The following is a 26,119-nucleotide window of genomic DNA, read 5'->3' as shown; positions in this document are numbered from 1 at the left end:
TTCACGTCCACGCTGTCGCGGCATGCTACCAGTATTAAAGACTGCGATGGAGCTCCGTATGCCACGGCAAACTGGCTGACACTGACGGCGGCGGTGCACAAATGCTGCGCAGCTAGCGCCATTCGACGGCCAACACCGCGGTTCCTGGTGCGTCCGCTGTGCCGTGCGTGTGATCATTGCTTGTACAGCCCTCTCGCAGTGTCCGGTGCAAGTATGGTGGGTCTGACACACCGGTGTCAATGTGTTCTTTTTTCTGTTTCCAGGAGTGTATAACTTGGCATGCGGGTCCGCTAGATCCGGACCGGAAACTGTCGGCAGCAGTCGGGAGATTTCGTGGCGATTTGTACGTCTTGCCAACTGTGCGTCGTAGACTGCATTTGTCGTCTGCTTTTTTGCCTGCTACGTCGGTCGCTTAGCTGTGCTGTTGCTGTCAGTGTGCAGTAGCTGTGTTTTCACTGCTTTTAAATGAGTGATGATCCGGTTGCCGGCCCATCGAGGGAGTTACCGTCGACTCCAGTTCGGAAAAAGAATCCAGCTGTAAGGACCGCTTGTCGTAAAATGATGATAAATGTAATGAAGTGCTGCGATGATGAAAAAATATAAAAATCACTGTTTTACCCGATTTGGCAGTCTCCCCCCAGAGCTGCGACGCACACTGGGAAGAGCCTGCGTAGTATTGCGGGAGTTACAGAATTTGCCAGGAATCACACAGACCCCAGGAACTCCTGGAAAGAAGGGATTAGTTTCAGTTACAATCCTATTAGAGAATATTTCTAAATAGCTCCACATTTGGTTACAATTCATCTGAAATGTGTACTCTTTTTACTGATAGAGCCAGTAGAAACACAGATACTTATAGTAATGACTGGTCGTACACTTTAACCCATTTCTGAAAATACTCAAATGCAATTCGACTCTTTCGGAGGGCCACATTACAGGTGACATGTCATCTGAAAATCTGCTGACTCTTGCAAGCGCTTGTTTCCAGGCTGTTACTGAGGAAAAAGAGATTAGAAGGAAACTGAAAGGGTAACTGCAAAAAGGTACAACACCTTGAGCGAGAGCACAGGAGGCATGGCGTTGTGATGGAAATAGCCACTGACAACCTCACTGTCGTCGTCGGCACTTCAGATACCAGTGACAAATCAGAGGAAACGATTGCGTACGAAAGTGAAACTGTTAGTGCATCGGAATTATCAGAAGGTTCAGCAAAATTGGCCTGTTTCATTCTTGTTTTATTATTCATTTGTGTTGAATGTCATTACAGCTTTGCTGAAATGTGTGGCACCAGTAAATCTATAAAAAATAAACAGTAAGTTAGTATCTTCCATTTCTGGTGCCGTGAACTGTTCTTTTACCTACTTCTAATTCTGCATTTATTTTGTTGTTGTTGTTGTTGTTGTTGTGGTCTTCAGTCCTTAGACTGGTATGATGCACCTCTCCATGCTACTCTATACTGTGCAAGCTTCTTCATCTCCCAGTACCTACTGCAACCTACATCCCTCTGAATCTGCTTAGTGTATTCATCTCTTGGTCGCCCTCTACGACTTTTACCCTCCACGCTGCCCTCCAATACTAAATTGGTGATCCCTTGATGCCTCAGAACATGTCTTACCAACCGATCCCTTCTTCTAGTCACGTTGTGCCACAAACTCCTCTTCTCCCCAATTCTGTTCAATTCCTTGTCATTAGTTATGTGATCTACCCATCTAAACTTCAGCATTCTTCTGTAGCACCACATTTCGACAAATTCTTGTCTAAACTATTTATCGTCCATGTTTCACTTCCATGCTTGGCTACACTACACAAAAATACTTTCAGAAACGACTTAAATCTATATTCGATGTTAACAAATATCTCTTCTTCAGAAACGCTTTCCTTGGCATTGTCAGTCTACATTTTATATTCTCTCTACTTTGACCATCATCAGTTATTTTGCTCCCCAAATAACAAAACTCCTCTACAACTTTAAGTGTCTCATTTCCTAATCTAATTCCCTCAGCGTCACCCGACTTAATTCGACTATATTCTATTATCCTCGTTTTGTTTTTCTTGATATTCATCTTATATCATCCTTTCAAGACACTATCCATTCCGTTCAAGCCGGCCGAAGTGGCCGTGCGGTTAAAGGCGCTGCAGTCTGGAACCGCAAGACCGCTACGGTCGAGGTTCGAATCCTGCCTCGGGCATGGATGTTTGTGATGTCCTTAGGTTAGTTAGGTTTAACTAGTTCTAAGTTCTAGGGGACTAATGACCTCAGCAGTTGAGTCCCATAGTGCTCAGAGCCATTTGAACCATTCCGTTCAGCTGTTCCTCCAGGTCCTTTGCTTTCTCTGACAGAATTACAATGTCATCGGCGAACCCCAAAGTTTTTATTTCTTCTCCATGGATTTTAATGCCTACTCCCAATTTTTCTTTTGTTTCCTTCACTGCTTGCTCAATATACAGATTGAATAACATCGGGGAGAGTCTACAGCCCTGTCTCACTCCCTTCCCAACCACTGCTTCCCTTTCATGTCCCTCGACTCTTATAACTGGTTTCTGTACAAATTGTAAATAGCCTTTCGCTCCCTGTATTTTACTCCTGCCACCTTCTGAATTTGAAAGAGAGTATTCCAGTCAACATTGTCAAAAGCTTTCTCGAAGTCTACAAATGCCAGAAATGTAGGTTTGCCTTTCCTTAATCTAGCTTCTAAGATAATTTGTAGAGTCAATATTGCCTCACGTGTTCCAACATTTCTACGGAATCCAAACTGATCTTCCCCGAGGTCGACTTCTACCAGTTTTTCCATTCGTCTGTAAAGAATTCGCGTTAGTATTTTGTGTCCGTGACTTATTAAACTGATTGTTCGGTAATTTTCACATCTGTGAGAATCTGCTTTCTTTGGGATTGGAATTATTATATTCTTCTTGAAGTCTGAGGGTATTTCACCTGTCTCATACATCTTGCTCACCAGATGGTAGAGTTTTGTCAGGACTGGCTCTCCCAAGGCCGTCAGTAGTTCTAATGGAATGTTGTCTACTCCCGAGGCCTTGTTTCGACTCAGGTCTTTCAGTGTTCTGTCAAACTCTTCACGCAGTATCGTATCTCCCGTTTCATCATCAATTACATCCTCTTTCATTTCCATAATATTGTCCTCAAGTACATCGCCCTTGTATAGACCCTCTATATACTGCTTTCCCTTCTTTGTTTGGAGCTGGGTTTCCATCTGAGCTCTTGATATTCATACAAGTGGTTCTCTTTTCTCCAAAGGTGTCTTTAATTTTGCTGTAGGCAGTACCTATCTTACCCCTAGTGGGATAAGCCTCTACATCCTTACATTTGTCCTCTAGCCATCCCTGCTTAGCCATTTCGCACTTCCTGTCGATCTCATTTTTGAGACGTTTGTATTCCTTTTTGCCTGCTTCATTTACTGCACTTTTGTATTTTCTCCTTTAATCAATTAAATTCTTCTGTTACCCAAGGATTTCTACTAGCCCTCGTCTTTTTACCTACTTGATTCTCTGCTGCCTTCACTATTTCATCCCTCAGAGCTACCCATTCTTCTTCTACTGTACTTCTTTCCCCCATTCCTGTCAATTGTTCCCTTACACTGTCCCTGAAACTCTGTACAACCTCTTGTTTAGTCAGTTTATCCAGGTCCCATCTCCTTAAAGTCCCACCTTTTTGCAGTTTCTTCAGTTTTAATCTACAGTTCATAACCAATAGATTGTGGTCAGAGTCCACATCTGCCCCTGGAAATGTCTTACAATTTAAAACCTGGTTCCTAAATCTCTGTCTTATCATAATATAATCTACCTGAAGCCTGTCAGTATCTCCAGGCTTCTTCCATGTATACAACCTTCCTTTATGCTTGTTGAACCAAGTGTTAGCTATGATTAAGTTGTGCTGTGTGGAAAATTCTTCCAGGCGGCTTCCTCTTTCATTTCTTAGCCCCAATCCATATTCACCTACTACAATTCCTTCTCTCCCTTTTCCTACTGCCGAATTCCAGTCACCCATGACTTAAATTTTCGTCCATTCACTATCTGAATAATTTTTTTTATTTCATCATACATTTCTTCGATTTCTTTATTTTGATACGGTAACTGATAACGTAGGACGTTAATGTCTTTATTTAATATGTCAGTATAAACAGTGATCTAAATTTCGATAGTACGAAGTTTTTAACTGACGATTAACTCTGTTCTACACATAACTGTTTTTGTGTGTGTTGGCTGTACTGCGAGCTTGCAGTAGAAGTAGGCGGAGCTTGTTCCCCTCCTCACACCCCGCCTCTCCCGTCAGCAGCCGTAGTGCTCGCTGCCCACTTCCCGCACCCCTCGCTGTACGTAGTACTATAAAAATCGACAATAACTGAAATATGACACCATATTTGTCTTTCTTCAGTTTTTTAAGGATTCTGGGAGTATGAAACGGTACGTTACACAACAGTTCATGCTCGAAGCTCTTGTAACCTACAGATATTTACTGAAGGATAAGCAGCAGAAGACTTGACATTCGCGGAAACAAGTCGTATATCGTCTTAACAACTTGAAGTTTTGTTTGCTACACATCCAGTCAAATCAGTACATTCGAAACATAGGAAACTCGTATGGAGTGCAATGTCTAATTATTTAATGTACAAAATAAGCCATCCACACTGTAGCTGAAGATAAAATCACGCAGACGTGAAAAAAAACCTTTTTTCCCAACACAGAAGAAACCAATACCACCACTGTTACTACATCTGGCCCACAAACGGCAAGAATCTTAAAAACATTCGCTTTACAAAACTATTTGTGCACTGGAAAGTCGAGTGTAGTGTAAGAATATAAGAAGCGAAGTGGCTGTCATAATAACAGTTAAGAATCGAAATATATGCTCCTCATGCATTAAATATGTGTTTACATTCTCTTGATTTCAGTGGTGCAAGCCGCAGTTATAAACGTTAAAAAGTCTTTCTTCACGAATAAGTCACCCTTTATGGCGCTGAATCAGTGAGATTCGGCTGTTTTAAACATTTATTTCACGACTGTTCATGTCTCTCTTGGTAACCTACTAAAACAGACTGTGCTTACAGTCTGAGAATCAAATTACTTGATTACTGCCATAGAGCCTCCGTAGGACTGTGAAAGTATTACGATGATACAGCAGTACTTAGGTGCGCTGTAGGAGAAACGCTTCGCTTTTCTTATAGTCCTGGTCGCCTTTGTTGTTTTGACCTTGCCTTCTCGGTTCTCTCCGTCCCGGATTTCGGCAAGAAAAAAAAAGTTTCGTCGTCAGTATATATTATGATGGAGTGTATTAGATCGACAACAAAATTTGTTTCTCGTCACAGAACTACATTTATCAAAAAATATTAAGAAGTCAGAGATCCGCCTCCAAAGAATAAACAGATAATCTCTTACTCGTTACCGATATCTCATTCTGCTGCACAAGCAGTAACGGAAGCCGAGAAGGAAAACTTCATCTGCTGATGATTTCATAATTATGTCAGTCACGAAAAAGTACGTCGAAGGTAAGTTGAACGAAATAGATATCATCTTGAAATTTTAATATCAAAAACAGTAAAGTAAGGGTAATCATGCTAGGGTGGTGGCCAACATCGTGTACGAATTTTCAAATATGCATAACAGTGTGCTGTCTGTAATAATGTTATTTTACTTTGCTGCCGGCCGAAGTGGCCGTGCGGTTAAAGGCGCTGCAGTCTGGAACCGCAAGACCGCTACGGTCGCAGGTTCGAATCCTGCCTCGGGCATGGATGTTTGTGATGTCCTTAGGTTAGTTAGGTTTGACTAGTTCTAAGTTCTAGGGGACTAATGACCTCAGCAGTTGAGTCCCATAGTGCTCAGAGCCATTTGAACCATTTTTTTTTACTTTGCTACCGGCTTCAGCTGTAAACCATCATCAACGGCATCTGTACAACAAACAAAATCTGTCAATGTGACAATGTCAAGCGAAATAAGGAAAGTGGCAAAAGACGTTAAAGCGATCAAAATTCTCACGAAAATCATCACAGATGTATCACAAGTCATACATGCCTTAATGTAAGTTCCTACAGGATACCACATTTGACAATATAATAAAAATCAAAAGTTGTAACAAGATAAAAATATGAAGGCACATTGACACAAGGACAACAAGTGACGTACAGCATACAAGTCAATGAACTTCCAAGTCAAAATTGGCAGTCTTGTCCGAATCCAAAGAAGTGGGCATTAAATAATTATGTGATAATCAGAGTGCAATACTGAAGTATTAAAAGTTGTACACGTGACTGAAATTGCATAAAAACACCAATAAAATAGAGCATAAAGTAACAGAGAAGCAAGATCGATGAATGTAAGAATGCACAATATTTTAAAATTTCTTCAAAAACGTAAGCATCTATAATACTTGAACTCGGTTAGACTGTTTGAACAGCGAGATAACTGACGACGGGCGAAGTAGAAATGATTCAAAAGCAGATTCGCAATAGAATGAAAAACTTTTATAGAAAGGAGAAATTTGTTGACACCGAATATAAATTCTAAGTTTTAGGAAGCCTTTTTTTGAAGATATTTGGCTAGAGCCTAGCCTTGTATGAGGGTCAAAGATGGACGTACTACAGAGGAACACGGAAAATTAATTGGGTCGATGGGGTACCTTGTTATCAACTGAACATGAAGTGAGCAATTGTCTTGACTATCAGGATGTGATAGACTTCTGTAAGACGAAAGCGAGGGAAAGACGTTTTGGACGTACTCATTTTTTATTTGTTGTATTTGCATAATAGGGTAACTTTTTGTGTTTTATTAAATGTCACTGATATAGTAACATCGTCTAATACGGCATGGTTGATGTCGTGGAAGTACGTGCATTCCCTTACCTTTCCTGTTGTACTTCCACAGAAACGCATTAGGCCTACATGAAGGAAGCAGCGGCCACACATTTCTTCTTGGCCCGGGCCTCCACATGGGTTAACGGGGCACTGGGGATATGAGTTACAAATTAATGAAATTCAGTATACGAGGGCTATCCACAAAGTACATTACGTTTGGGAATTAAAAATAAAGAAAGTATTGGAAAAAATTTTTATTATATGCAAATGAAAGCCACACTTAAATACTACTTTTCTACATAGTTGCCATTTAAATTAAGGCACTTATCGTAGCGATGGACGAGCTTGGAAATTCCTTCGTCGTAAAATTCGGCCGCCTGCACCTTCAACCACGTGGTTACCTCCCTTGGGACAGAAAAGGTGTGATTTTTGTGGGTTTCCTGGAAAGAGGCACTACAATAAACTCTCAAAGGTATTGCTAAACCCTGCACAACCTCAGAATAGCAATACAAAACAAGCGCAGGCGAAAGTTGGTCTCAAAGATCTTGCTGATTCACGACAAGGCCCGACCCACACGGCAAATGCCACTCGTGAAGTTCTCGAATCTTTTAAGAGGGAGTTGTTTCCTCATCCGCCGTACAATCCCGACCTTGCACCGAGCGACTTCTACTTATTCTCAGCAATGAAGAAGTGGTTGGCTATGCAGCGTTTTGATGACGACGCACAGCTTCAAGAAGAGGTAACCACGTGGTTGAAGGCACAGCCGGCCGAATTTTACGACGAAGGAATTTCCAAGCTCGTCCATCGCTACGATAAGTGCCTTAATTTAAATAGCGACTATGCAGAAAAGTAGCATTTAAGTGTGGCTTTCATCTGTATATAATAAAAAAAATTTCCAATACTTTATTTATTTTTAATTCCAAAACGTAATGTACTTTGTGGATACCCCTCGTATTTGCCGCCATCTGACTTCTACATACTCCAGATCTAAGGCTGTTTGTGGCTGGGAAACGGCTTCAGTTCAATTAAAAACTCGTGGCAGCTGTAGATGGATATTTTAAAATTTCATTGTTGGTACTTAATGACCGGAAAAACGCTGGATATAGTTCATTGTCTAACAATTGGGTATGTCGAAACAATGTATATTTTTTATCTAAGACTTAATTACCTTCAGAACGAGAGCATACCTAAATCTAAGAACCGTTATAGGGTTCAGAACTATTCTTTGCCGACGGCCTGTTTCTCCATTGCTTAATAAATTATTAGACGACGGTTTCGGAGAGGCATGGCTTCAGCAGCCGTAAATATTAGCTTTCGAATCAAGAATATCTTCTTTTAGTGTGGGCAGCTTTCCACGTGTGCTAACGAGCGTGAGTGGATTTCTTTACGATCTTATCACCATGAAACTTTCTCTGATGAATTTTCAGTAGTTATAGTTACGCACATGTAGGGGAAAGAGTGATAAAATGAATTGACAACACTCTTACCGAGTTTCTGTGAACCCTGTCCTCTCGCTTTTCGACGTAAACATCATATCAAGTCTTTTCCTGTTCGCGCATGCGATGTATAGAATCGCGGATGGACTCCTCCCGAATTTGTCCCGTAACCGTGGTCTATTTACAGTCCACTTGCATAGCGTTAGGAAGACGTCGTATTTCATGTGCTTGTTCTTAAATAACGCTTACACGTATTCATTCAGTGTCTTGGCATGAAAACTGTTTGCGGACATGACAGAAAAAGTATAAAGTTTTATTGTATTGGATGCGTTAAGTAGCATACTATATGGATCTTAAGTAAAACAAAAATTCACGTATTGCATATAACATTTATAACTATGTAAAATTTTCGCTTAAAAGTAAATAAAATATACCTAGGATTTAATTTTGACATTTTACAATACTCATTTTCTTTCAGTCTATGTCAGATATATTATGGTTCCGCTTCTGCTCTCCTATGGCAATTATTATTAACTCCTCGCCTGCTCTGTTTCAGAACATTGTTCCTCGTGCACGACTGCTTTATCCAACAACACCATCTTTCGGCAGTCCATGCCCACGCTGTTACATATCGAAGAAAAGTTATTAGAAGCTTACAATATATTAATAAGTTCATTCGTAACTAATTCTCGTAACATTACCAAATACACTGCACTCACTCCGTCTTCAGGCCACGAGTGGCCTACCGGGGCCACCCGACCGCCGTGTCATCCTCAGTAGAGGATGCGGGTAGGAGGGGCGTGTGGTCAGCACACCGCTCTCCCGGCCGTTATGATGGTATTCTTGACCGAAGCCGCTGCCATTCGGTCGAGTAGCTCCTCAACTGGCATCACGAGGATGAGTGCATCCCGAAAAATGGCAACAGCTCATGGCGGCCTGGATAGTCACCGATCCAAGTGCCGACCACGCCCGACAGCGCTTAACTTCGGTGATCTCACGGGAACCGGTGTAACCACTGCGGCAAGGCCGTTGCCCAAATACACCGCAGGAAATGAAAAAAATAAAGGAAGGAAGAAAAGTGCATGATGAGAAACAGTAGTGGTCCAACTAGAGATTTCCTCTAATATTTAGCAACGAAATTTCCAGAACAATATATTAAACTAATGAAGCGAGCAGATGCGAACTGAACTTTGTTAGGACTGAAATTCTTGTCTAATACACAGTGATTACATTTACATTACTTCTTTTAACTACTGGATATAATAAGCCTGTATTTTCATCGAAAAAGGTGCATAGAACTCAGTCTAGACATACATTCAAAGCTCTAAACCTTATACCGTTTCCGTGGGAGTCTTCCTCTCTCTGCCGACGATTCCCCGTTAAAAGAAAATAAAAAAATTAAAAGCTTGAAAATTTTCCGACTGCGTGTGATTAAATTTGCAGTCGCTACTAACCACCGAAATACCAGATGGAAGCCTGACATCGTGCTAATCTGATAAGTCCATCGTGCGTTACTTTGCTTCCACGGCACCAAAATTGCTTGAAACGTCTAATACGTGGTGCCCAATTGTGGTGTAACGAGGTGATCTTCTTTCGTTTTGTTTACAGTCCATTTTCTGCGCTCTTTCGACTGTTAACTTGGTTCAACATGTGTTATAATTATTCCTGACTTTTGGATGAATAATTGGGATTAAAGGCAGGAAATGGAAACTGAATGTGAAACAGACAGAAAAGAAGTAATTAATTCCAGCCGCCGAGGCTATTGCAGCAACGGCGAGAGTAAAGAATTTGTTCCGGACCGAGACCGAACGCTGATACTCAGCGCCTCTAGAACAGTTGTTTAAACTGCCTCAGCCATCCGGGCACGCTTCGTGTCAGACCCAAACTCCCAGCTTCATGCTCGCCGCACATCAACTGCTCTAGAGAAGCGAAGCATCTGGGTTTGATCCCGGTCCGACACAAATTTTCAAATCTCAGCATTGCATTGCCACAATGCCCTGTGTGACTGGAAGTCATTATTTCTTTCCATCTCGATTCCTTCCCATGCCTTTCACGCCAGTTATTCGTGTATATAGTCCCAGCTGCTTCACAGTGAGTGATGACTATTCTGGCTGACATGTGCGATAGAGCAGACGTTACTCATACCAATATGTTCCTGTCTTTCACCCAGAAGAGCGCACCGGTGTGTTGATATGTATCACGACACAGTTCGCAATTCGACAGGTGGTCTTCACAGTGCTCGCTGCCTGTTCATAGGTGCTGATCACTAAGCTGCGGTCGGCGAACACGGTGGAGACGCAGCAGTACCGGAAGGCGAGCAAGGCGCTGTTGGTGCTGATCCCGCTGCTGGGCATCACCTACATCCTGATCATCGCCGGCCCGAGGGAGGGCCTCTCGTCTGACGGCTACATCTACGTCAGGGCGATTCTCATCTCGACTCAGGTGCGGTTCCTGGTTCCTCCTGCTCGCTCTGACTACCATTTACCACTGTTTCTACAACGCTCCCTTCATTATACTCCCAGGTGTGATATAGTAAGAAAATTACATGCACTGGGCGGTACTATATAGGGGTTCCACATGTTGCTGAAAATGCTCAGAAACAACAGTAACTCTTTGACCTCTTTGTACGCTGAAGTGACAAAAGTCATGGGACAGCTATATGCATATATACAGACGGCGGTAGTTTCGAGTTCACAAGGTATAAAAGAGTAGTGCATTGGCGGAAATGTCATTTGTGCTCGGCTCATGCATGTGAAAAGCTTTCCAACGTTATTTTGGCCGAACGAGCTTTCCCATGACTTTTATCACTTTAGCATACGGGTTGCAAGTGGATGGTAGTGAGACTCAGATTAGCTTGTCGGATTAAAGTCTGGTTCAGTCTGGACTTCCCGGGAATCCCAAGTTTTCATACATGAAAAATTTCGCGCAACGGATAACACAGAAATATCCTCGTAGATGAAACATGAATGTCAGTCTTGAACAAATTAATTATTAAACACCAATGGTAGGGACTGTGCAATAAAGAAACACATACAAGATGGCCGTATTTGTCCATTTTGTTGGCTCTCATCATCACAAAAATGAGCAAAGAAGTATAAATGATTAGCTTAGCGCACGTTGCTTCGCTCGCGTAGACTGTGTTGACTACACAGATCTTTTCTTTCTTTCTTCGTCTTCAATCGAATTTGTGTTGTTACGCCCGCTGCTAATGTGTAAAGGTACACACTATAAAAGAGATAGTGACATTGTAGAAGGCTACCGGCCTTTGCATAATGAAACTGCTACAAAAAGTGTTTAATTCCACATAGCGAGTCAAAAAAAGAAAGAGACAAATTGGATCAGTGGTTCTACAGTTACTAATGGCAGTCTTAATTAGATGCTGAATTCTATCATCTCAGACGTGTATTACTGCACATGGAATCGGATTTAAACGTGGCATGCGTGGCATGTACTTTGTCATCAGTAACGACACGTTTGTGTAGAAACTACAATAAAAATAAATTTTACAAAAACATGTATTAAAGATGCGTTTCTTTTTCTATGCAATTCTGGCAAAGCCGATTTATCAAGGTGACTGTTAAATGGCTTTCCTTGATTTAGTTCACAAATTGCAACACCTTCTAAGCTTTTCACTCTAATTAATGTCATAGAAGCGTGGTCTTTTACGAATGTACTTCTGACCAAAAGGCGATTCTGCTTTCATAACGAAATGCTTTAATAAAACTTTCCATCCCCTTCTTCACCCCCTCATGGGTTATATTTCTAAAAAAACTGAAATACTTATTTTTTTATTTCCTACCGAGAAGTGACGTGCAGCTTTAAAATGCTTTAGCTCCTCTTAAACAATGATTTATTTTCAAAAAAAGCTTTGGAGCAATATTTCATCCGCTTAGTGTCTGAATTTCCAACAATGCTGAAACACTTGTTTTTTTATTTCTGACCGAGAAACGAGATACCAACCTTCGTAGCTCTAAGTTCAAAATTGCCTTAACAGCGACATAATTTCCAATAAACCTTTCATCCATATTTCACCCCCTTAGGGGTAGAACTTCAAAAAATACCTTTTTAAACGATGCCTGCGGTATAAGATAAGCAGCCTACCCAAGTTTCAAGTTTCTATCCTTAGTGGTCTGATCTGGGCGATGTTGAGTCAGTCAGGACATTACCAAAAACGAAAGCTAAACATTGATAATCGTATGAAAGACATACTTTGATTATAGATTAAGCACGTGTGAGTGGGCCACAGGAAACTGATGAGACAAAAATGAAAGTTATTATCTCTAGGTATAGATTATCGCTGAGATTTATATTTACCAGCGGTGCAGAAAAAATTGTATTGGTCAGGTACTATGCAGCAGGATCTTAATCAGACATGCAAGAATATCTGCCACGTAAGTATCATCTGTAAACAAGTAGACAGCCCACTCTTCCGAGATTTTATAATCTTAATGTGTTCGTTAATCTAGGCATTTGGAAGAACTACTTTCTAGTTTAACAGCTGCCACATCGCAAACGTTGGCTATTTCCCGCATGTAATCCACAATTTATGTAGTGCTTCGTCTCACAAATCGTGAAGTTATACTACTCGCTTTTTTGGTTACATTTTAAGTTAATGTATTCATCCAAAAATCTCTCAAGATGGTGGGATAAGCCTACAACGCTGGTTGTGAAACACATACATACACAAAACACACATACACACACACACACACACACACACACACACACAGGCTCACTTACACTACTACATAGAACTAAACATGGGTTGTTGTTCTTGTAGTTCCAGATACTGCGAAAGTGTAGGCTACCTGCCGACCATTCTTTTGACTTTTTTCAGTAATAAAATGAAAACTCTTAAGTCGGATGGAATGCAGATAGCAATTACTCGAAGATAACTGTGACAGAATACTTGTATTCCGAAATGCAGCCACTGTGGCGCTTTAGAGGAAGGAAAGTGGCGTAACAATGAACAAGCAAATTGAACTTTTTGTGGCATGACAAAAGATGCGTCTTTGAAGTTGCGCCGCTGGGAGTTCACACGTGCAACTGCCGTGCAGCTACAGTATTACTTAACGGGCTGGGTGCAATCGCAAGATATCGAAGGCCCATCTGCTGGCAACGGTGAAGCTGGGCCGCCAGTCTGCCACCAGCCTAGAGTGAAGAGGCAGCTGCTCTCACAATTTCCTCCTCCAAGAAAAATTTAGCTACGAGGCGCAAACTTATTACTTAGTAAAGACTGAAAACTGATTATTAAGTGCTCCTTCAGGGATATGCACCTCAATAGATAACAGAAGATGTGTCTTCAACAATTATTTCTGTTGCGCTGTTGATTTTCCACAAATAAGGCAGTCAGACAAGTGGCGGATGCGGTTGAAGCCTGATGCGCAGCGCGCTTGCGAGAGAGTGAGTTTTCGAAAAGAACCGACACGTCGGATTAATTACTGATGGTCTGCAATACTGCTCAACCTGACTTTGGTCTTTAGGCGGTTTTTCAGGCTCGTCCAGGAAAATACTGGTCTAGTCCCAAATTTCTTTTTCAACAGATGTGATTTTTGTTGTGGTCTTCAGTCCAAAGTCTGGTTTGATGCAGCTCTGGCTTGATGCAAGCCTCTTCATCTCCGAATAACTACGTCTTTCCGAATCTGCTTCCCTTATTCGTACCTAGGATTCCCTCTACAACGTTTACCATCTATAGTTCAGTCCAGTACTAAAGTAGTCATCTCTTGATATCTCAGAATGCGTCCTATCAACTGATCCCTTCTTTTGGTCAAGTTCTGCCACAAATTCCTTGTCTCCATAGTTTTGTTCAATACATCCTCATTATTTGCGTAATCGACCCCATCTAATCTTCAGCACTGTTTTGTAGCACCACATTTCGAAAGCTTCTATTCTCCTTTCAACTAAACTGTTATCGTCCATGTTTCACTTCCATACATGGCTACACTCCCAACAAATACCTTCAGAAAAGACTTCGTAACGCTTAAACCTATATTCGATGTTAACAGATTTCTGTTCTTCAGAAATACCTTTCTTGCCATTGCGAGTTTACATTTTACAACTTCTCTACTTTGACCATCATCAGTTATTTTTCTGCCCAAATAGCAGAACTCGTCTACTACTTTAACTGTCTCGTTTGCTAATCTACCTCTCTCATCATCACCTGATTTAATTCGACAGTGTGCTTTCAAGACACTGTCATTCCGTTCAACTGCTCTTCCAAGTCCTTTAATGTCTCTCACAGAATTACAATGTCATTGATAAACCTTGAAGTTTTTAGTTCTTCTCTAGGCAGATGCGCTGACCACCATTCCATCTGGATACACTGGTCACTGCAAATCCACTGACTATCCTAGCACGCCTCCACTCACAACCAAATTTTCAACTTATCCACACACCAGAAATTTAGTGCCGTTTGCCCATTTTCCTCTTCACTCGCGTTATTATGCTGCTAGTAATAATGTTAATGGGCAAAGGGCACTACTTTCTAGTGTTTGCATAAGTTGAGAATTTGGATATGATGGGAGGTGTGTTAGGGTAGCCCGTGCATTTGCAATGACCGCTGCGCTGGGCGACTCAGTGGTCAGAGCATCTGCTTAGTAAGCAGGAGACTCAGCTTCGAAACCCAGTCCGGCACAAATTTTCACCTTTCCCATTGATTTCAGTCAATGCTCTCTCGCAGCGAAGGTCTTTGTGTACTAAAAACAACATAGTTTTGTGAAGCGTTTTTATGCAATTTCGAGAGCCTGTATACGATGTACAGAGCATTAAAACCATCAGGAGCCAGGCGAAACGCGCACGTTATTTGAAAAGTGAGGTCGTGACTGCTAGCCGAAAGAAGTTATTTTATGTATGACACCATCACGACAGATCAATAAAAATAAACGTTTTACGTATTATTAACACATAAGCCGACCAAGAAGTGATATTCTTTGTGTGTGAAGTGTGTTGTGTAAGAGTAGCATAACATTTTATTCGACTTGCTAAGGGTTTTCCAATACATTTATATGGGTTCAGTCTTGGATACTCACAAATGCCCGTCTCATATTTCCAAGCATCCTGCGTACGGATGACATTGATACTGATTTTAGCAGAACTAAGATGATTTTTTTCACGACATAATACAGACAATTTAATCTGAGCTGTAGGCATCAAATGTAGTTTTTCATTCGCTATCTGAGATCTGCAATTATACTTGCATACTACTATAAGCAATATTTTTGTGTTTTGTATGAATACTGATATACTCTACCTCAAAAACATATACTTAGCGAAAATTTAGGGGTGTATATCTATCAAAGCACATACATTAAATAATTTGCGAGCCTTGTTTCGCAGGAACGTGTTCCTTTTTGAGTGACGGTTTTCTTTCTTTGTGGTGAACTTCTTTTGTCGAGTACTTCAGTTCCCTCAGTATATTTGACATTGGTCACTGTAATTTCCTCATTAATGTACTTAAAGAAGTAATTTATTTAATAGAGACCTGCTTAGTTTATTCTGTACATTGCTTCTTCTTCTTATGAACTGAGGAGTAATATAATTTGTTGGAGAAGTAACAGTTTATATACTTTTTGTCTCCACAGGTGGTTAATGACATAAGAGGAAAGTGACTACTATGCAGTTATTAGCGTTGCATTTTTTCATTCAACTGTAGCCGACATGACGCTGCTGTTTGCCCAGATGAACCTAAAGAATCTACCATCCAGTTATATTACCAGAATTGGGTTGGTTTTTTTAGCATGCAGCCATAATACAGACTCATCATTCACCCAGAATCTCTACAAAGTGCTTGCAGAAGCACTTCTTCCTCCTCTTCCTCCTCCTCCTCCACCTCCTCCTCCTCCTCTTCTTCTTCTTCTTCTACTTCTTCTTCTGAATATCCACCATGGAAACGTCTGCAAACACAGAATACTAACTACCAAAGCAAGCCCTTATATACAATATAGCACAAGGATTGTCGTGATGCTAGTCCACTTCCACTCCACTGTTGTTTTGTGTGTGTGTGTGTGTGTGTGTGTGTGTGTGTGTGTGTGTGTGTGTGCGTGTCAGGGACTGTATTTCACAGGTAGTCCCAATACTGTCTCGGAATTAACAAGGGTGAATCAATCTCCCAGCGAGACACAGACCTAAAGAAGGTAGGTGCTTATCTGGTTCTTATCCCAGACCTAACACAAGTAGATTCACCTCTGAATCCTACCTCAGATCTCCGATGATGGGTACGCAGACAGATTTTGCAAGAATAAGGATAAATCTGTATATAAAATAGCTTAAGCCAACACACTCCTGTACAGTGCATTTCTGTGTAATGTATTCCACCTCCATCAAGGTCCATGTTATTTAGTGCCTATAAGGGCTAGCTTTGGCAATTATCGTTGTGTTTTTGTGGATATTTGTGGGTGGACATTTGGAGGAAGAAGTGCACCTACAAGTACTTCATGGATGCTCCGGCTGGGTGGGGAATCTGTATTATGCCTGGATACAGTGGAAACCAAACCACATTTAGCAGAGTAAAAAAGTGGAAAATTCTCAAAGTTCATCTCTGCGAGATGCGGTGTCACGTGGGTAATGAGCGATTAATGACTTAGTAGCGCATTTTCTCTAGGGTCACTGACTACCTCTGGAGAGATAACACACCGGTAAAGGGATATAAAGATGTATAGGAGCCATAGCTAACTGGTAATATCCTAGATTGTTAAGCAAAAAACAGGTTACTTCGATTACAGTACCAGAACTGCTGTTAACACATACATCTAAACTAACCAGCTAGGATGTAATGTCTAGCTGTAGCGGCCACACACTTTTCATCTCGACACTCCCATGACTAATACTACTGCTTGGCGTTTGCTGGACTCAAAGTCAGTTATCATAGTTTCAGTCACTTTCTTCGGCTGTAGACCACGGGCGCGTCAGTGGTGGCCGATTCACTGCTTTCGACATAACATTGACTGATTTCAACATAAATTTCGCTAATTTCCATTGTAAAAAGGCTGATTTAGATATACAATTGATTGATTTTGGTACAGAATTCGTTGATTTCGACACAAAATTGATGGTCTGACAATAAAGCTGACTTATTAGGGAAGAGAGTGATGATGTGGCAATGTTACAGCAGAACTGTAGTATCAGATCTGCTGGCTGTAAACCTTGGGTATGAAATGCAATGGTAAATGGAAGACTTTTATTAAAAACGTAAGTCAGCATGAGCCTTTCTTTATAAATTGTGTCATTGCTTATTTTATAAGTGTAGGAATCAATGGCATGATGGCAATACTCTCTAAATAACACAATGGACAACGGCTTACCTGGATTATTGTTAGTATGTTTTAAATGTGCCACATAGCCCAGAACATGGATCAGTGGCCCAGAACACATCATATTATGCATTTTGTAATGAGGTGTTTCACTATTCAGCATACGATTTCTGTAAGGGATGACAGTCATCGAAGACATTGCAAATAGACAGGTACTATGCGGTATATTCCCTTTACTGAACAAGTATTCAGTGTAGCTGTCAATCTAAAATTAAAGGGGGGTGAGGTCATTTTAATAAATATATTATGGAGGTGCTAAAGAAACTCGAGTGGTAGACGCTAGGATGAGTTCCGTGGAGAACTGCAGCCTCTTCCTACATATGTCTTACAAAATGACCACAAAGAGAAAATACGAGAAACTGGGATTCTTTCCACACTCCATTCTTGAATGGAGCAAGGATGAGGGTTACATGATGGAAGCAGTAACCACCATATATCGTGAAATGGCATGCCGATGTTACACATGTAATAGAATTGCTTAGGAAAGGAAGTTTGGGCTGCATATAGCTATTATGTATGTGGTAAATGCTCTAAATTCATCTCTGTGAGACAGGGTGTCAAGGCAAAAATACCATATTTCCTAAATGGAAACAATAATGTGACAGTAAATAGCATAGAAAATTATGCTAGACTTACTTGAAACAAAACGCGCATAATAACACTTGCTGCTCAATGTGTGTGTTAGTGATATGTAAAATGTTTAGGTTAATGGACCTGCTGCAATGGGTTTGTTTGTAAAATAACTCTCTTCTGCTACTAGTAATGCGCATTCCACATTATCTTACTCAAATACAGGTTTTCAAAATTTTCCTAACGTAGCTTCGTAAGAACTACGTTGCCTTTCACCCATGAAATCACGTTTAGGTCCTTGCAGAACACATGTAGGTTACATAGAGCTACAGATGATATAAGTTGTGGCTTAAAGTGAGCTTGTCATTTTTATAGCAAGGTAAAGTAATGATATTTCATTACTTACTATGCAGAGATGAGAAAACAGCAAGGGAATTGCATATGCAGATGTCAGAAAGCAATCAAAACAGTTCTCAGGATGACCTGTGCAGGAGACTGTGCATCTCAGCTTTACCAAACCGTATCTTCTTGTCCATGATGAGCAGCAAGGTACATATTAAATAATATGTAAATATATCATTCTCTTTATGCACATTAGCACTATAAGAAGACAAACTGATCCACAGAACCGAGCCAAGACAAACATATGAAGAATAGTGCGCTTCATTCTGTCATCCGAGACGCTGCTTTTGCATATGGAGGCAAAAAACCTGAGCCCTTGGCACTGATGGGAGTTGGTGTGTGGTAGGGGATTGCAGCCTCCATGAGGGATGAGGAGGGGAAGTATGTTTCCATTGCTGGGATTCCTTTCCTCTGGCCCCAACACACATAGTAGCGCTTGCCATGAGCAATGGAAGGCCAGCCCCGGTGGCTTGCATTGCCTTGCACAGCCAGCACTGCCTTTAGTGGCCAAGCCCACCACCTGTAGAGTGCTTGTTCAAATAAATACTACTCTGACATACTGCTACATTTAGGTCAGTATCCTGTGTTCAGAGTACTAAGAGAATCAATGTTTAATCCAATAGCATTCTGCAAAGTGTCCACTGTGGCCATAAATATACACAAGAGACATTACAACACTTGCCAATTACTCTCAATAAATAGAAACCAAGATATTACTAGTTCATTTAAAAGGGAAAGAAATACGGGAACTTTTCAAGCATTGATAGGTATACAGTAACTCTAGTGGTGGAAGGTGCAATCGAATTTATATGTAATAAATTATGGTTAGTTTTTGTCTCGAATTCAAAAGGATTTTTCTTACCTATTGCTTTCCAAGGAAAAAAATTGAGAAATGACAAATGAGCCACTGCTCTTATGGATTAAGTGCACAGCAAAAGAAAAGAGACGTGTACAACTGAAAACTCATCCGTGATATGTTAACTGAACAGTTTCTGTTTTTTACAGTACATTACTGATAACTGAACATGTAAATATTCTTTTGACAGGAACTTTGTGGTATTGGCGAACTTTTTTTTTTTTTTTTTTGGGGGGGGGGGGGGCAGAGTGGGCTTAAGATATATTGTGCAGTCCACAGCTGCGGGTAAAAATCATCACTCTTCTGAACTCTGGTTTTATGTGTATATGCCTCCATCATTGCATAGCATGGCTATAGCGCAGGATATAGGCCCTACATATGAGGATGTATTGCTACGTGCAGCTGGGGCTGCTCTGACTTGGGTTCCTCCTCTACAACTGCAGCCAGCTGCGGCTATTGCTGCAGAATATGCAGTAGTGCGAGACGTGTTATTATTGGTTTTGGAAACATGTAAAACATTCATGTAATGGTTTAAACATTAATTAAAGCATATCTGACCTCCATTAGTGTTAAATACACAAATAATAATGATAAACCAGCGACGAGGTCTACAGGGGACATGGCTCAAAGTGACAGGATATAAATTATTGAATCAGGGTCATAAATTGCAGATTTTCGCATGTTACAATTACAAACATCTAGTACTTGAAGAGGAGAGTAAATACATAACATTCCAAAAGGGGACCGATGTCCAGCAATGTGCCGTTTCCAGGCTAGAGCCATTTGAAAACATGTTTGGTGGGTGGATATGCAGCAGGGTAGTCATGGTGGAGGACGGTTGCGTCACATCATCTCATGTTATTTGATGTCCATCATCTGACATGTTTCAACCTCATTCACATGCCTATGAGTATTAGAGCAACATATGGAGTAAACGTCTGCAGAATACATCAACATCCTCCTTCTGAATGACGAAGCTCACAGTAATGGAAGAGCTGCTCCTCTATTTATTAAGATCGTTCTGCATAATGTCCCACTCCATCCCCTACCCTTAAGCAAGGGCTTCGAGAAAGGATACCCTCACCATCAGCAGGCATGACTGTGGTGCTCCAGGGACACACTGCACCCTGAATTGGAAGAGGCTGTACTACTTTACATTGAAGAGAACTTATCGAAGAATGCACAAGTAATTTCGTTGGCTATTAATGAGTGTAATTGTAAATCAAGTGATGTACTGAGTCACACCTAATCAGTTAATTGTGAGTGTGGTCGCATTGTCCACATGTTTTCACATGGTTCTAGTATGGAAATTGTGTATTTTAGGCCACTGGTTCCAATTAAAAATATCTACTCACTCCCCTCTACAAGCCCTAGAAGTTTCTAATGGGAATTTATGAACACTGTGCACATTCACAAGCTAATACACTATGGTAGTTATGATAGAATTGGGGATGGTGAGGTGAGAGGGTGTTAGGGGAGGGGGGGTGTTGACTTTGATCTTGACCTTGACTTTAACCTATGCAGGAGATGTAGCAACGATGCAGGCTGCACCAGCTCTCTCTTTTCCTCAGTACTTAGAATACCTTTTTGGAAGGTGTTTGTCTGCTGTGTAGCTTTGTACAGATGTGTAACTTTCACGATAAACATTGCAGAGAAGAATGGGAAGAAGCTTTGGGACCAGTGTCTTATAGATGGGTGCTGAAGACTATATTGGAAGATAAAAAAACTAATGAAGAGATCTAGAAGCGAATAGGGGAAAAATGAAATTTGTAGCATGGCGTGACTAAAATTAGCGATCGGTTGATATTACGCTTCCTGTGGCATCAAAGTAAGGCCGCTTGCATAATGGAGCGGAGTGTCAGGAATAGAGAGCAAAGATTCACAGGAAAACTAAGCCTTGGCTACAGCAAGCAGGTTTAAATGGATGTAGTTTGCAGCAGTCATACAGCTATGAAGAGATCTGTACAGAATAATCTAAGGTGGAAAGCTGCATAAACTAGTCTTTGAACTGAAGCACACAACAACAATTAATTAAGTGAAGGCTGTTTACTGTAATGTTAAAGGTCAAGATAATCTAGATCTGGTACAATTAATATAATCTTTAGGATGCTAGGCATAGTATACGTTCATAGGCTGAAGTGCCCTGATCCGCTAGTAACATTATGAGAGACATTATTATCAAATACGGTAAACTGTACATGGTATACATGTAATACTGTGAATTGTACATTGCGGTAGGAAATTAAAGTTACTAAATCGTCTCATTTCATTGAACTTATGGGTAGCTCACGTGATTATGAGTCTAACTGAAATGCGTTATACACATAAAAAGTATGATTTTTCCAGCATATACAGTTGTAAGACGCGAAAGTCACAATACGGACCACACAAGAGTACACGACATGTAGTGCGGTAATTGGAATCCAACGCCTTTTTAGTTCTGCATTCAGGCAGTACTTTTACTGTCGTCGCTTCCCTAAACACGTGATTAAATGAACATGTTCGCTCGCAAAGGTGTTGTGAGAAGCTGAAGATGTGAGCGTTGCTTTTCCTTCGCTTCTTCTCATCACTGACTTAGTTGAGACATATGTCATACGCAGACCTTGGCCAGAAATGAAAGTGACGTAGGTGGGAGCTTCAGAAGACTGTAGCGTTTAGAGAAACATGGATTTCTGGCGCGGGTCAGGTGGGGAATGACCAACTTACGTAAGCGTAGTTTCCAGGCGGCGGCTGACGCTGCAGAAAGATTACAGAACAATATTCCGAGGGTCGTCAGTACGAGTCCACATAACAAAACTTCTTTTTCATTTCTAATTTTTGCGTTCCTTACACTGCAGATAAACTGAAAATGTCTTATTTATCGACTCCTCCGCAACTTTTTGGTCGAACAGTTCCATACTTAAAGTTGAATAACAAGTACACTGGTTTTGTTCCACTCGTGTATGCTTATTTGTAATTAGTTTTCGACTTACTGGGTCATGTTCAGGAAAAAACTGCCTAGCGTCAACAAGGAACTCGAGATCTCAGTTAGCCAGCATTTAAATGGTTCAAATGGCTCTGAGCACTATGGGACTTGACATCTGAAGTCATCAGTCCCCTAGAACTTAGAACTACTTAAACCAAACTAACCTAAGGACATTACACACATCCATGCTCGAGGCAGGATTCGAACCTGTGACCGTAGCGGTCGCGCGGTTCCAGACTGAAGCGCCTAGATCCGCTCGGCACACACCGGCCAGCTAGCCAACATTTACCCCTGGTTACTTAAGAACAAATGTTCCTTATAGAAGCTGGTCAGTAGTCTCATGACGATGTCACGGCAAGTCGAACACTAGCTAGAAATAAATAAATATCAATATAACAAGACCGTTTACTTGTTAATCAACCTTAAAAGAAAAGAACTGAAATAATGTTGAGTTAATTGTATTGATTAAACTTTTCGTAAAAGATATGAAAAGGAAAAGCAAAGGATAGTTTGAAAAAGCAGAGGATAGCTTGAAACTGCAAAAAATGTGCAGGAAGCGATTTTACGGCGTGTACAAGAACTTAGCATACCAAATTGGGTACTTTTATTATTTTGCAGTAAATTATACACGAGTGCATGGATGATACTTATAATAAAAGCAGGGATGGAGTAATTTTCTCATCTGGCACACATTACATATGCCCTATTTTATAACTACATGGTTACTTCAAAGTTTCTATAGAAAAACAAACTTGGCTTCTGTCAATAAAACGTTCTCTTTGTTGCACTGTTTGGCATCCTTTCGCCGCATATAGGCAAGGAGAGATGGTGATGTGCAATGGAATATGTTTAGATACAGTCTTCACGGGATTTGATTTCGTTTCCTCTCTCGATGGGGTAAGAGTAGTTTTGAAGGTTTCTGATCAAATTCTTTAACTGTTGATAAAATTAGACACCGTGGGGTTGCACTAACGGGGTGCATTTGGACGGGAATCACTTTTATACTGCTCCCACTTTGGCCACATCCGTTTCTTTCAAATCTCTGCATATACCATAAATTTGGAAGAAGGGTGATGAGGAGTAGGCACGATCCCCTTGTTAGTTCACACACTGATTCAACAGAGCATTATCGCTCGGATCTCTATCGCTGTCACTTTATCGCATGTTGCTATGCGGTCCTCCTTGCTATGGAATCACAGCGTCGGTGCTGAGTTCAGTGTTGACTTCCCGCTGGTTATTAATTTTACATAGTTTCACCCTGGTACGCGCTGTGAAATGTCAATACCGCCCACGGAGGTATTCCAGACACGGTGACAACAGCGCTCTAATAGAAGAGGTAGCGGATTCCGATAGTTAGTAGCAGGGCGCTGTCAAATTAACTTACGGTCATTACGCTTCTATCATTTAGCTATGTCAGAATAAGAAGCAAACGTCATTGAAGACAAAACAGTATTGTACATTTCTGAACATAAACACACTGTTATTCCAGTATTAACTGTGTGCTTCATGCTGTTATGCAAACACGGGATTTTGAAAAATAAATATCAGGAATGAGATTTAATCGAACACTTGATTTTTGTCTTTTATACTTGGACTTTTCTGTACAAAGGGAGAAAGATCATAAGAAATAGAAGGGAAAAAAATCAACCAGTCACAGTGATACAGTGAAGAATGCGGTAGGAGCAGAGTTACGTCCTCGTGAAGACACCGTGGCTTTACCATAGTGGCTAATCGAATCGCTCCTTTTACACACAATGACAGCTTACTTCCCTTAAGCTACATAAACTGTCCCGTGATTAATCTAAAGACCTCGATGCGGAGGACATGCTGCAAAATATTATATTATGCTCCTTTTCTTTGAAGCAAGGAAACAGAAAACAGGAGAGATAAATAAGACTGAAGAAAGCTGTTCTCATGTGGATTGTTACTGGCTCACAGCAAACATTTTTTGTTGTTTTGATACCAATTCTCATTTCATTCATCCCCAACTTATCAGTTAATGGTCACATAGTCCCTTACAAGTATTGTCTTGCTTGTGTCAAGCAGTTCATCCCTTTGCCATACCTATGATTGAAAACATACATAACACGCTATTTCTTAACCGATGCCCTGTCATACGTCTTCTGCTAAGTATTACGAACGGTTCTCAGTCCATATTCAAGTAACCCTCTATTACCAATTTCGTGTAACAACATGTTATAGATACATGTATTTTACTCTCCACAACGTTGTAGAAAAGCAGTATACTTCAGAAGAAAAGGGTATGAAGTTTTACTCGACTGAAATTATGAAGTACAAGCACAGCGAAAGATCTTGAACTCATTCAAAAAGCAGCTGCGCTGAGAAACTATGTTATTATTCCATGTCATTTATTAATGTAGTTAAATGAATAAATGAAAATGAGGAAGTCAATCGGTGGAGAGCGTCATAAAGCAAAATGTACTACTCGTACCCATTTATTCAAAGTAACCGTGTGACGGGTAACTGAGCAACAGTGGAAAACGGTGAAACGATTGACTGAGTAGGGACAATATTAACAGTTTACACATTTATTTTAAAATTAAAAAGTCGCACCAAATTAATCACTGACAACCCAGCAACAACACTCAGTATAGTTAGTCAATACAGCATGAACATTTTCCACGAAATTATTTCCTAAACGAAGCCAATATTTAAGAAACCATATTACAGCCGAACCAACAAAATTTACAATTTAACATCTAAAATACTGAAACTTTTATGCAAATCTTTCAATTATTGTTCTTCCTCAGAAATGTGAGTTACCTTAATCTCATATAAACCAGTAATCAACTGCACCCTTTCCAAACTTACGAATCACGACAAACGTAGCCAAATCAACTATTAAATGTCTGAATTTCCGAGAATATGCAAGTGAATATACAAATGTTGTTTACGACCTATAGCAGACTCAATGATGACCAGTTGACCTTAATGCTTGACCTTAATTCTCAGTAACTTAGTTTAATACACATAGAAACAATACATTGTTTCCTTTTCTGTATTCTTTCTTGTGTCACAACCGCTTCTCCACCACATACTTTGTCCTGTGATATGCCCCATCCAGATACCTCAGCCTAATATAAGCTATTACACCCCAAACATTTAAGTGGCACAGACCAGAAATAACAACAATTCTTAGAAGGCAAATAGCTTAAACTGCAGCCACTTGATACTACAATCCCCATCAGTGTGATTAATAAACAACCAGACACAAGTGAGCAATTCCATAACTAGTGAGCTACCCCCCTCCCCCTTCCTGAACCACTGCAACGCAACGAAACCAATCGTTTAGCCTCTAAGTCAAAGACTGAAATATTCTCGGGAGCCAGGGTTGGTCCACAATGGTGAGCAATGTGATACCGACTCACCCTAAGTTAACTTTCGACTAAGCCTATAATATTAGCGAATAATAGTACCTGTTCCAAACTTCCGATTAACTCATCGACTGCATTAAGATAACGCATATCTGGGCACTTGAGACACGTTACATGGAACAGTGTGTGTCTTTAGTAACCGTGCCTTTTACTTCCTTTGTACTCGAAGCTAACCACTCTAGCCAGCGTAGCTTCCGTGAAGTAAACACCGGAGCACTTTCTTGGCGCCCTTGCTTTCCGCACACGCCCCGGTTTCTCCCGTCTCCGTGCTTGCGTGCATCTGCCCTCTCTCTCTCTCTCTTTCTCTCTCTCTCTCTCTCTCTCTACATCCACCGTTCTTCCTCCTTTCACAGCCTGCCTGCTGCTCCACAGATAAATCCGTTT

The 26,119-nt window shown here is 40.8% G+C and overlaps 1 protein-coding gene across 1 annotated transcript in view; it reads left to right on the top strand.

Annotated features, from left to right (window-relative positions):
* Positions 1–26,119, top strand: part of LOC124607197 (diuretic hormone receptor-like) — a 575,756-nt gene that overhangs the window by 510,855 nt on the left and 38,782 nt on the right. The window contains exon 10 of the mRNA XM_047139420.1: positions 10,496–10,681. Within this exon, the coding sequence (XP_046995376.1) occupies positions 10,496–10,681 (186 nt within the window). The remainder of the gene's footprint in view (positions 1–10,495; positions 10,682–26,119) is intronic.

This window comes from Schistocerca americana, chromosome 3, assembly GCF_021461395.2.
Source record: "Schistocerca americana isolate TAMUIC-IGC-003095 chromosome 3, iqSchAmer2.1, whole genome shotgun sequence".
In the NCBI taxonomy this organism is placed as follows: domain Eukaryota; kingdom Metazoa; phylum Arthropoda; class Insecta; order Orthoptera; family Acrididae; genus Schistocerca; species Schistocerca americana.
This window is presented reverse-complemented; position numbering and strand designations above follow the sequence as displayed.